At 42.6% G+C, this 12581-nt stretch overlaps 1 protein-coding gene across 1 annotated transcript in view; it reads left to right on the top strand.

The window, feature by feature from the left end:
* Positions 1–12581, top strand: part of OTOG (otogelin) — a 110267-nt gene that overhangs the window by 73244 nt on the left and 24442 nt on the right. Inside the window, 4 exon segments of the mRNA XM_040066164.2 lie at positions 552–688; positions 1692–1781; positions 2199–2382; positions 12159–12379. Coding sequence (XP_039922098.1) covers positions 552–688; positions 1692–1781; positions 2199–2382; positions 12159–12379 — 632 coding nt within the window.

Below are 12581 nucleotides of genomic sequence, written 5' to 3'. Positions count from 1 at the left end.
ATTATCTGGAATTGGGCAGAAAGAATCCAAACCTTAAAGAAAATTCAATTTCATCATACCAAATAAAGTATGCAGAGATAAGAAATTTGAACTTCTGCTTAGGCTTTAGAGTTTGAAATAACTTGGAGTAGAACTCCAAGCCCACTGAAACACAAAAGCTTTAGCAGTAAGACTGGGGGAAAATGACACTTTCCACTTTAGGAATAAGACTACAGGGGAACTATAGTGTAGATCTGGTATGATCTGCTGTCATTCAGGATTTTTCTTAGTTTGAGGTTTCTAAAAATTGCAAATCTTTGTTGGCAAGAACTGTAAGGAAATAGCTGATTGCAGAGGTCTACAGGTTGTCCCTCTGAAAATATGTAGGATTTGATTCTGCTGTCCATTTACAAAGATGCACCAGTATCAAATATATGAAAATGTGCTGCATATATGAACCTCTTAGTAAGCTAGTTCATCTTATACAATTTATTGGTTTATCTTCATATTTTGCAGAATTTACAAGAATTCTAAAGTAAGTTAGGAAATACATTTACTTTTTCTTTCCTTAGGTCGTTGCACCATTTTCTCAGATCTGAGCATTGTCACCTATGATGGAACTCATTTGGCTTTATTCAAAGAAGCATCCTACATTGTTAGTCAAACTCCAGATGAAACTATAACCATCAATGTCCTTGACTGTAGAATGGTAACTAACATTTATCAGCTAACAAAAGGTGTTTGGTACTGCTAATAAGATGTATCTGAAAGGCAAGAGCATAATAATAATCTTTACTGTGGGAAAGGTGGTGAGAGATTAAGTGGATTTACATCATTAGTCATGTCTGTGAGTGCTGTCTTACTACAAATACCACCACAGTTGTACCAGTATACCACCAGTCTCTTTCAATGCAGGGTTTTTATCTATGTTCTTATGGACAAACTTGGACTGGAAACACTCATCTTCAGAGCCATAAAAGACTGTAGGAATGCCAGACTGAATGGGACCACCCTGTGCATTCCAAGTTTCTGACACAGGAGTAAGATGGGGATCCTGTCTAAAGGCTAGTGTGGGTTGGCTTTTGTCATGAAAAGTTCATTTCTTGTGAGCCTTTTCAAAACCCCTCTTAACTCCAGTCTGCCCTGTGAAAGCTAGGTAATTTGATGTCTATATAAATACCATTGCAAAGTTTGGTCCCAAGTTTCACCTTACGGAAGTTAATTTCAGAAGCTCAGTATGATTGATATGAAGACAATGCGTTTGTGTCTTTCAGATTTTCCTCTTCTATTCAATATTTTCCGTTGTATTCACCCTTATGTAGCATTTATTCCTGATCATTACTTCTGTGCTGTACGTCATACAGATTCATCATTCCCAGTGTCATTCTTCCTGACCTTCAGATACGTAGTTTGTATTTTTTTGTCCAAACAGCTACTCCACCATATTTTTTCCCTGAAAACCTGTATTTCTGTTTTAATTCCAATATTGTGTGATATAGCACAGTTGCTGAAAACAATGAGATCATAGTATTTTGATTGTTTATCCAGATAAACTCTGTAGTCTTGACTTGAAACTGCAATGGCTTTTCCTCTCTTAATAGTATAATCCCTAAAAATCCTTAATGTACCAGTACCTGAAACCAGTAAACTACCAATGTATTCAGATTTTGCACATCATGGCTATGGGTGATGTATTTTTACTTTTTCCACAGAATAATTCAAATTCAGCTCCTTTGTGCCTGGCAATGTTGAATCTAACTTATGAATCACACCAAATTATTATCAACCGTTTAAGCAGAAAAGTAAGTATTTTGAGGAGTTTTTTGTTTGTTTGTTTTTTTGTTTGTTTTGGTTTGGGTTTTTTTTTTTTTTGTTTTTTGGTGTTTTTTTTTTTTTTTTCCTGTAGGTAACACCTTATTTCTGTAGCCAGAGGAATAGAGTAGAACACCATAGGTTATATGATTCATTGTTCCAATTTTGTACTTAAGTAAATTTCTTCTGGTAAATTCAAAGAGCCAAACTCTGATCCAAGGACAGTTTACAAAGTAAGTCTCAGAGCAAGGCACATAAGTTGTTAGTACCTTTGGTACCTGTATTATCTTCATGGATTAAAGTCTGACTGCTTTTGAAATTACTTAAGCCTTTGATTCCTAAGCTGTTAAAAATATGGCCTTCGTTCTTCTACCTGACAATTAACCTCTCTTCTATGTGTCTTTTAGATAACAGTAAATTCAAGATCTGCTTGGCCTACTGTTAGAAAATATGGATACAAAGTTGAAGATTCAGGCTTCAAGTATGCCATTGAGACCCCAGCAAAAATCAGAATTCAGTGGTTTCACAATACAGGTGTGATGATTATTGAGTTGAATAGTACCAGGGAACCAGGAACCTTGGGACTATGTGGTAAGTATAGAGTAGTGCAAGAAGTAAAGGCTTTCAGATGCCTTGCTAGGGAGACACATTTTCCTAATTATATAAGCCATTTATTGCAGGGTCTGTCCCAAAAATTTATTGCAGATCACTGCAAATTTTAAAGACACTATTAAAATTAATCTGTTACTAATTTTGTTTATTGTTGAAATTATATTTGGTATTTTTTCCTCTCATCACTCTTTGCCCACAGTGTTGCTTCTGTCTGAAAGCTGCTTGAACCAGAGGCACAATTGCAGTTACCAAACCCAAATAAGTAAGAGAGGTCTAAGTCTATAATTTCAAATATGGTCATTTACAGATTTAGTGTTTGATCTCCATCTGATAGGAAGTGGTACATAAAGGTCAGAATTCCCAGGAAGTGTAAACTTTAGAGAATTAATCTTAGTTTAACTGTTAGAGAAAATACTGTAGAGGGAATTTCTTAATAATGTTGCAGTCTGTTAGGACTGTTCAGTAGTTTCCTCTGCTTTCTTTTTTTCTAAAAAGTACAGCCTTAAATAAGCTGGTGGTGTTACAGTTCTTGCAAGCATGTATTTGCTGATGTAAATCCCCACTGTGGTAGCTCCATCTGTAAATATATACTATAAATTGGAGCTGGAAATCAGGATTAAGGAGATCATATAATTACAGTGGATATCTTTCCAGTTTCAGAAAGGGCAAATGCCTGTAGCTCAGTATCAAATACCAGGAATAGATCAGTCCAGTTTCCAGTCCTGCTGGCAGAAATGTGCTTCTCACAAAGAGAGTTTGAATTTTTGCCATTTTGAAATTTGATTTTTATCTCTTATTTGTCCTAACTTGTTTTCAGTATTGTTCTCACTCTGTTTTCTAATTGTTGTTGTAATTTGATCAAACAGAAACAAGACAATAAAGACAGTGGATATTTATAATAAGCCTGAATCACGTTATCCAGGGAATTTCTTTTGCCTTTACCTGTTTGATTGCTGTGGTCAGGAGGATTGGGAACATCACATTCCTGGTTTATAAGGCATTTTGACTAGATGACAACACACCTCTGTGGATGGTGTTGCAAGTACAACTTCTTCAGGGAATGTGCTGTATATTTCTGGTGCTCACTTCTGGCTGGGAGGTTCTCTGCATAGGTTTGTGTCCTAGGGTGACTTTATGATGCTTGTATCCCGAATCGTCTGTTCTGTTTGTGCTGTATATTGAGTTCTTTCTGTGCCTTTAAGACTGGTTCTAAGAACAAGGAGAAGCATGGAGTTTGTTTTGAGAAAACTGCCTGACTCCTACACATTCTTCTCTGGATAGGGTGTTCGGTGGAGGCTTGGAGAGACTGCAAGACAGAGGTTTTTTTTTTCTTTTTGTTAGTTTCAGCTAGCTAGGGCAGAGAAGTTCCCTAGACTGGTGTTTTTTTCCTTTTTCTTGGCTTTTTCTTGGAACTGTTCAAACCTGCTCTGGACTGAAAACCCAGGGGAGCACTGGGGGCTTGCACCTGCGGTCCACCAGGGCCTGGACCTCGGCATTTTCCAGCAGCGCCAGAGGGACTGAGCCTGATGAGACTGAGAGAGAGCTGAGCTCCATCCACGGCAAGAACTTTCTCAATTTGCTATCTCACTCCAGAACGAGAGGTTTTGTTGTTTCATATTTTTCATTCTTTATACTTGTATGCGCTTTGTTTGTTGAGTAAAATAGTTTTTTCCGCTTTTCTCCAAAGAAGTTTTTTACCGGACTGGTTGGAGGGAGGGGCCACTTGGGTTTGCTTCCCAGAGGGATCCTATTCAGGGATTTTCTCCCAAATTTGTCCCTAAACCAGGACAGTACTTTTATTGGTGCCCACTGTGGGGCTTGAGAGAGTGGAAAAAACTTGTATTGATTATTAACTGCATTTTTGGTTGTCCTTTGTGTGGGGATTAAAAAGTCAGTAGCCATGTTGCTTCTTGAATTCCTAATGTCTCTTAGAATGGAGTCTTTTCTGTGTTTCTGTTCTCTAGGCTTTTTTTAGGTTTTAATACCTTTCTGGTCCCTAGGTTTGTTTTCTTACCCAGAAATAGCTCCAATATTCTCCCTAACATACAGCTTTTACACTAGGGATGCACAAATTAGAATAGCTGTTTTGCTGGGCTCAGTGATTATGGTTTACAGGAAGCTTATAAAGGTACTGGAGTTTGTTCCAGGTATATTTGGTTTATGGTTTTTCCGTCCTACCCTGTGTCCTAGTTCCGGCAGCATGTTTTGGGGATTTATCAATAATTGCACCCAGTTTGTTAGAGGAGGAGTAGGGGATGAGGCTCTTCAACCTCTCCTTTCCTTCTTCTCTTTTGAATCGGTTACATCACTTTTGGAGAATGTTCAGGGTCTCCTGAATGTTAAAGACACCACCTTCCTGGTATTTCACCTGGTGACCTTTCTCTATATAGTTTATAGCTTTTCTGGAATGAGTCACACACTGCTAAATATTGTAGGGCAGCAGATAGAGGCAGGGGAGCAGGGAGATAAATCAGTCACTCAGGCTGCAGCCAACCCCACAGCTACTCAGGTTGCAGCTAAACCAGCCAGTGAGGCTAAGACACTGGCAGTTGCTGCAGTAGAGAAGGGAAAGAAGCACAAGCACAAAACCAATTGACTAGTAGATGATGATTCAGGTGAAGGATCCTCAATGCCTCCTGACACCCAATCAGGAGTCGAACCAACTGACATACCATCAGAAGCTGAAGCAACTGATGATACACAGTCAGAAGCCGAACCAACTGATACAAAATCGGAAGCCAGACCAACTGGTACAAAATCAGAAGCCCAACCAACAAGATCAGGAGTCCAACCAACTAGCACATGATCAGAAGCCCAATCAACTGGCACAAGATCAGGAGCCCAACCAACTGCTACAAGATCAGGAGATACTATTGAGTCCTTTTCCTTGAAGGACCTCTGTGGCCTAAGAAAGAATTACACTTGACGACCTGATGAATCTATAATTAGTTGGTTAGTCCTTCTTTGGGATGCTGCAGGTGAGGCTACAATGCTGGATAGCACTGAAGCAAGGCATTTAGGATCCCTGTCACATGACCCAGTTATCGACCAAGAAATTATGAGGGAGGCTAACCCTTTCAGTCTCTGGGAGCGGGTCCTGGGAGGTGTGGCACAAAGATATCTGTGTGCTGATGATTTCTATATGCAGCAAACCCAGTGGAAAACCATTGAACAAGGGATTCAGTGCTTGAGAGAAATGGCAGTGGTGGAGATTGTCTTCTCAGATGACCTAAACACTAGGAACCCCGACTTGGTACCATGTACACCTGTGATGTGGCGAAAACTTGTACGAGTTGGGCCACAAGAATACTCTTCTGCTTTAGCAATAATGGAGCGGGATGACACAGAAGAGACTGTGCTTGATATGGCGAAGAAGCTCTGAGCATATGCAGATGCCATGCATGGTCCAACACATGGAAGAATTGCAGCTCTGGAAACACAGATGTGGGAATTAGCAGACAAGATGGAGGAGAATCACAGAAAACTCAGGGAGGACATTCTCCAATTCTCTGCAGTACAGGTCAGAGGTTCTGGCACCACATGCAAATGTTCCCCAGATAGAGAGGGAAAAGGCATCCCACGGGTTAAGCTGTGGGTCCTCCTGCATGAATGTGGAGAAAGCATGAAAGAATGGGATGGAGAATCTACTGATGCTATAGCACAACAGCTGCATGAATTGTTGGACAGCAAGACTGTGAGAGGAAGTTCTACCAAGAAGGAAGCAGCTCTGGTTACCCAGGGAAATAAGGATAATCAGGCTTAGAGGGGCCCTGCCTCTAGCCAGGTTGAGGCTAGGGAAAACCGTGTTTTTTGGACTGTGTGGATTCGTTGGCCTGGCACATCAGAACCACAAAAATATGAGACATTGGTTGATAACTGGTGCACAGTGCACATTACTCCCATCAAGACATGTGGCGGAAGAATCTGTTTCCATTGCTGGGGTGACAGGGTGTTCACAAGATTTTACTTTGGTGGAAGCTGATGTGAGCCTGACTGGAAATGAGTGGAAGAGACACCCTATTGTGACTGGCCCAGAAGCTCCATGCATTTTGGGCATAGACTTCCTCCGAAATGGGTATTTCAAAGACCCAAAGGGATTTAGGTGGGCATTCGGGATAGCAGCTGTAGAGACAGGGGGTGTTAAGCAGTTGAATACCTTGCCTGGGCTATCAGAGAACGCATCTGCTGTAGGTCTTCTGAAGGTGGAAGAGCAACAAGTGCCAATTGCCACTTCAACAGTGCATCGCCGACAGTACAGAACAACTCGAGATGCCGTGATTCCCATCCACAAGATGATCCGTGAGCTGGAGAGTCAAGGGATGGTCAGCAAAACCCACTCAGCTTTCAACAGCCCCATTTGGCCTGTGCGCAAGTCTGACGGAGAATGGAGACTGACTGTGGATTACCGTGCCCTGAACGAAGTGACTCCACCATTGAGCGCTGCTGTGCCGGACATGCTGGAACTCCAGTATGAGCTGGAGTCCAAGGTAGCAAAGTGGTACGCCACTATTGACATTGCTAACACATTTTTCTCCATTCCTCTCTCAGTAGAATGCAGGGCTCCGTTCACCTTCACATGGAGAGGAGTGCAGTACACCTGGAACCAATTGCCCCAGGGGTGGAAACACAGCCCCACCATCTGCCATGGACTGATCCAGGCTGCACTGGAAAAGGGTGAGGCTCCGGAACATCTACAGTACATCAATGACATCATTGTGGGGGGGAACACGGCAATGGAAGTGTTTGAGAAAGGAGAGAAGATCATCCAAATTCTCCTGGAAGCTGGTTTTGCCATCAAGCAGAGCAAGGTCAAGGGACCTGCCCGAGAGATCCAGTTTCTAGGAGTGAAGTGGCAAGATGGACATCGCCAGATCCCCACAGAAGTCATCAACAAGTTCACTGCAATGTCTCCACCTACCAACAAGAAGGAAACACAAGCTTTCCTAGGTGCCATGGGTTTCTGGAGGATGCACATTCCTGAGTACAGCCAGATTGTGAGCCCTCTCTACCTGGTCACCCGCAAGAAGAATGATTTCCACTGGGGCCCTGAACAGCAACAAGCCTTTGCCCAGATCAAGCAGGAGATCACTCATGCGGTAGCCCTTGGCCCAGTCAGGACGGGACCAGCGGTGAAGAACGTGCTCTACTCTGCAGCCGGGAACCATGGTCTGTCCTGGAACCTTTGGCAGAAAGTGCCTGGGGAGACTCGGGGCTGACCACTGGGATTCTGGAGCCGAAGCTACAGAGGGTCTGAAGCCAACTACACTCCAACAGAGAAGGAAAACTTAGCCACCTATGAAGAAGGTCAAGCTGCCTCAGAAGTAATTGGCACTGAAACGCAGCTGCTTTTGGCACCCCGACTACCGGTGCTGGGGTGGATGTTCAAGGGAAAAAGTTCCTTCCACGCATCATGCCACTGACACCACATGGAGCAAATGGATTGCCCTCATCACACAGTGCATCCGTACTGGAAACCCGAATCGCCCTGGGATTCTGGAAATTATAACTAACTGGCCTGAAGGTGAGACTTTTGGATTATCTTCTGAAGAAGAGGAGGAACAAGTGACACGTGCCGAAGAAGCCCCACCATATAACGAGCTACCAGAGACTGAAAGACAATATGCCCTCTTCACTGGTGGTTCCTGCCGAATTGTAGGCGCTTACCGGAAATGGAAAGCTGCAGTATGGAACCCCATGCGACGAGTTGCGCAAGCTACCGAGAGACAAGGTGGATCACGTCAGATTGCAGAGCTTAAAGCCATCCAGCTGGCTTTGGATATTGCCGAACAAGAGAAGTGGCCAAGACTCTATCTCTACACTGACTCGTGGATGGTAGCTAATGCTCTGTGGGGTTGGCTGAATCGCTGGAAAAAGGTCAACTGGCAGCGCAGAGGGAAACCCATCTGGGCTGCTGAGATTTGGCAGGACATCACTGCCCGAGTAGAGAAGCTGATCGTGAAGGTTCGACACGTGGATGCACATGTGTCCAAGAGTCGGGCTAATGAAGAGCATCACAACAATGAGCAGGTGGACAAAGCCGCCAAGGTGAAAGTATCACAGGTGGATCTAGACTGGCAGCACAAAGAAGAAGTATTCTTAGCCCGTTTACATGATACATCTGGTCATCAGGGGAGAGATGCAACATATCAATGGGCCCGTGGACCTTACTATGGACAACATCTCACAAGTCATCCACAACTGTGAGACCTACGCTGCAATCAAACAGGCCAAGCGGGTAAAACCTCTGTGGTACGGTGGACGATGGCTGAAGTACAGGTATGGGGAAGCCTGGCAGATTGACTACATCACCCTTCCCCAAACCTGCCAAGGCAAGCGTTATGTGCTGACTATGGTGGAAGCCACCACTGGATGGTTAGAGACCTACCCTGTGCCTCATGCTACTGCTCGGAACATCATCCTGGGCCTTGAAAAGCAGGTCCTGTGGAGACATGGCACCCCTGAGAGAATTGAGTCAGACAATGGGACCCATTTCAAGAACGGCCTTATAAACACCTGGGCTAGAGAACGTGGCATTGAATGGATATATCACATCCCTTATCATGCGCCGGCTGCCGGGAAAGTTAAACGGTGCAATGGGTTACTTAAGACTACCCTGAAGGTGCTTGGTGGGGGGACTTTCAAAAATTGGGAAGTGAACTTAGCGAAGGCAACCTGGATGGTGAACACTTGAGGGTCAGTCAATCGAGCTGGTCCTGCCCAGTCTGAACCCTTGCACACAGTGGATGGAGATAAAGTCCCTGTGGTACACAGGAAAGGCATTTTAGGAAAAACTGGATGAATCCCACCTCAGGCAAAGGCAGACCCATCCGTGGGATTATTTTTGCTCAAGGACCTGGTTCCACTTGGTGTGTAATGCAAAAAAGATGAGGAAATGGTTGTGTACCACAGGGAGACCTAATTTTAAGTGAGAACTGGGTGTAAGGTTTCGTTCTGTATATGTGTATGTATAAGCATGTGTATACTTATCTATCTAGCTGTAAGAATGTATTAATTTGGGTATGATGTAGATGGTCATAGAATAAGGGGTGGATTATGTCCTAGCTTACAATGTAAGATATGCCCAAAGTATGTACTCTATCACCATCTACATGAGCTGTTGAAACTAGGTTGGGCAGTGTTTCCCTTGCCCCCTCCTTCCGGACTATCTTCTGTTAATGGCCCATCAATGCCCTGCTGCATGACTCATAGATAACTCCCTCCGGGAGCTACCTCTGTTTAATGGGCAATTAAGGACCCATTGCAAGACTGATAAAATTATATCAGCCCATTGTGAGATGCTCTGCCCAGGGGGAGGAGCCAAGCATTCCCACCTGGATAATATAATCTGGGATTTGGGACAGCACAGGCAGCCTTACCCACTGGATTCCCAGAGGACAAGGGCTACCAGACGTTTCTGCGGGAACACTCCTTCAACAAAACCACTTCATCTGGACTGCTACCACCACAGTTTCAGGTTGTATTCTGACTCTGTCAGTGATCTTTTGTACTATTGCATGTGTTTTATTTTATTTTATTTTACTTTTTTTTTTTTTTTCTCTCCTATTAAATTGTTTTTTCTGACTTGGAGTCTCTCGCTGGTTTTGCCTTCAAGCCAGCACAATCCCCAATTGTCTGTTCTGTTTGTGCTGTATATTGAGTTCTTTCTATGCCTTTAAGACTGGTTGTAAGAGCAAGGACAAGTGTGGAGTTTGTTTTGAGAAAACTGCCTGACTCCTACACATTCTTCTCTGGATGGGGTGTTCGGTGGAGGCTTCGAGAAACTGCAGGACAGAGGTTGTGGGTTGTTTTTTTGGTTTTTTTTTTTTTTTTTGTTTTTGTTAGTTTCAGCTAGCTAGGGCAGAGAAATTCCCTGGACTGTTTTTTTTCCTTTTTCTTGGCTTTTTCTTGGAACTGTTCAAACCTGCTCTGGACTGAAAACCCAGGGGAGCACTGGGGGCTTGCACCTGCGGTCCACCAGGGCCTGGACTTCGGCATTTTCCAGCAGTGGCCAGAGGGACTGGGACTGATGAGACTGAGAGAGAGCTGAGCTCCATCCCACGGCAAGAACTTTCTCAATTTGCTATCTCACTCCAGAACGAGAGTTTTGTTGTTTCATATTTTTCATTTCTTTATACTTGTATGCACTTTGTTGTTGAGTAAAACAGTTTTTTCCACTTTTCTCCAAAGAAGTTTTTTACCGGACCGGTTGGAGGGAGGGGCCACTTGGGTTTGCTTCCCAGAGGGATCCTATTCAGGGATTTTCTCCCAAATTTGTCCCTAAACCAGGACAGTCTGCCTGCACAGTGCTGGTGCCACTTACAGAGCCTGCCTCAAATGAGCTCCTTGTACTGCATCTTTTCAGGGTGAATTAGTCCCAGCCTAAACTCCTTTCTGTGCTTTCTGTGTTAGTGTAAATAAAAGCAGCAAACTTTCTTAGGTACCTTTTAGCTGAACTGCAGTATTGGTAGATGTCGATTTCTCAGCTTCATGGAAATGCTAAAACTTAATAGACCATTATAGATTTGAAGCATGAGCATCCTTTGGAAGGATTCAGAAATAACAATGACTTTTACAGTGCAAGAATTGGGCAAATGTGGCAGCTGCTGAAGAGCTGGGATGGGGATGAGGGATGTGGGAGGGGAATATGGACATCTCTATAGCAAAACTAGTGAAGCAGATTTAAGCATGTCAGTTCTAATTGCAACCAGATCCTGCCAAGAAAAATGTGAAGCTTGAGTTTTGCTGTTTTAAATCTCCTTGTCAATATGTAAGAGAAGTGAGAAAAGATGTCCCTGACATGACAGCAGTCCTTTGAAGTCTTTCAGAACCATCAAGTATTTCCTATCTGTGTTGCAAATTAAGACTCAAAAAGTTCAATCAGAAACAGTTTAGAAAGCTGTTTTACTCTCTGAATGCCTGTTGCTGTAACATTGATTGTCATTAGGAATTGCTAAAAATGGTAAAACATATCAGTTCTTTAGAAAGGGTTGGGATCCACAAATACTTATTTGAACAGATAAAGAATTAGGATTTGAACACATAAAAAATTAGGATTGTGCTTGTGGAGATGACAGAAGAGAACATTCTAGAAGCCTGATACAAAAGCCTCAGAGACTGATTAGAAAGAAAGAATGGGGCACTGATCCATCATTCTTTTTTCTACCTGTTGATTTTTAAAGGATATTCTGAGGAGACTGCTGCAATACTTGAATGTTCTTTGCTGACCACAGTCACTGTCCATGTTACATTGCTCCTTTTGCTCCAAAGTGTTTCAGAATTGCTGACTATCTTACATAAAACAGAAAGAAAAATGTGGTGTTGCCTTCTGGTATCAGATAAACATACTAGCATTTTACAGTCATACCCTTTCTGATAACATTTACAATTTTTGATTTGTTGCTATACATAGAGGTGCTTTGCAACCTTTTCTAAAATGCATTTTTTGTTTAGTGTTTGTGCAGCTGAGGAGCAAACTTCCCAATTTCATAGATGAGCTCTTTGATGTGCAGTAGCTTTCCATTCAGAAATGCATCTTTATTTTTGCTTTCCTTCATTTTTTCTGAATTTTGTGTATTTTGATCCTAATGAAGACTTTTTACATCTGTTGTAGGTTGTGATACTGTCATGTTATATAAGCTTTTGAAAAGGTGTTTATTTTCTTGAATATGCCACTTCAAACATATTTCACATGTTAACCTGCCTTTTTTTTTTTTTTTTTTTTTTTTTTTTTTCCCTTTCCTTCTGGTATTTCATAGGGTTTTGTGATAGAAGCTTGAAAAATGACTTGATGCTACCCAACAGGACAGTTTTAAGCCAAAGCAGTGCACCCTCGACTTTTATAGACAGCTGGCAAGTGCCAGACACGTTAAAGTATGTCGGAGAAGACAGGCATCAGGAAACTAATTGCTCAGTCATGGACTGCTCTGAGTGCTTAAGAATGGTGTGGAACCAGACCTTCAGCAGCTGTCACCCTTATGTACGTTAACTATTTCAAAGCTTACATATTGAGAGAGCTGCAGTTCAGATATAGTTTTGTGTACTTGGTAATTTCACTGATGTGAGGCTTGCCATGTAAACCATATCCGTCAAATGAGATGCATATTTTTGTGTGTGCTTACAGTTGCAAGGTAAAGTAATTGAAAAGTATGAGAGCTTGATGGGAGAGTTACAATCAGCAA

Source organism: Hirundo rustica, chromosome 6 (assembly GCF_015227805.2).
Source record: "Hirundo rustica isolate bHirRus1 chromosome 6, bHirRus1.pri.v3, whole genome shotgun sequence".
NCBI classification, from domain to species: domain Eukaryota; kingdom Metazoa; phylum Chordata; class Aves; order Passeriformes; family Hirundinidae; genus Hirundo; species Hirundo rustica.
This window is presented reverse-complemented; position numbering and strand designations above follow the sequence as displayed.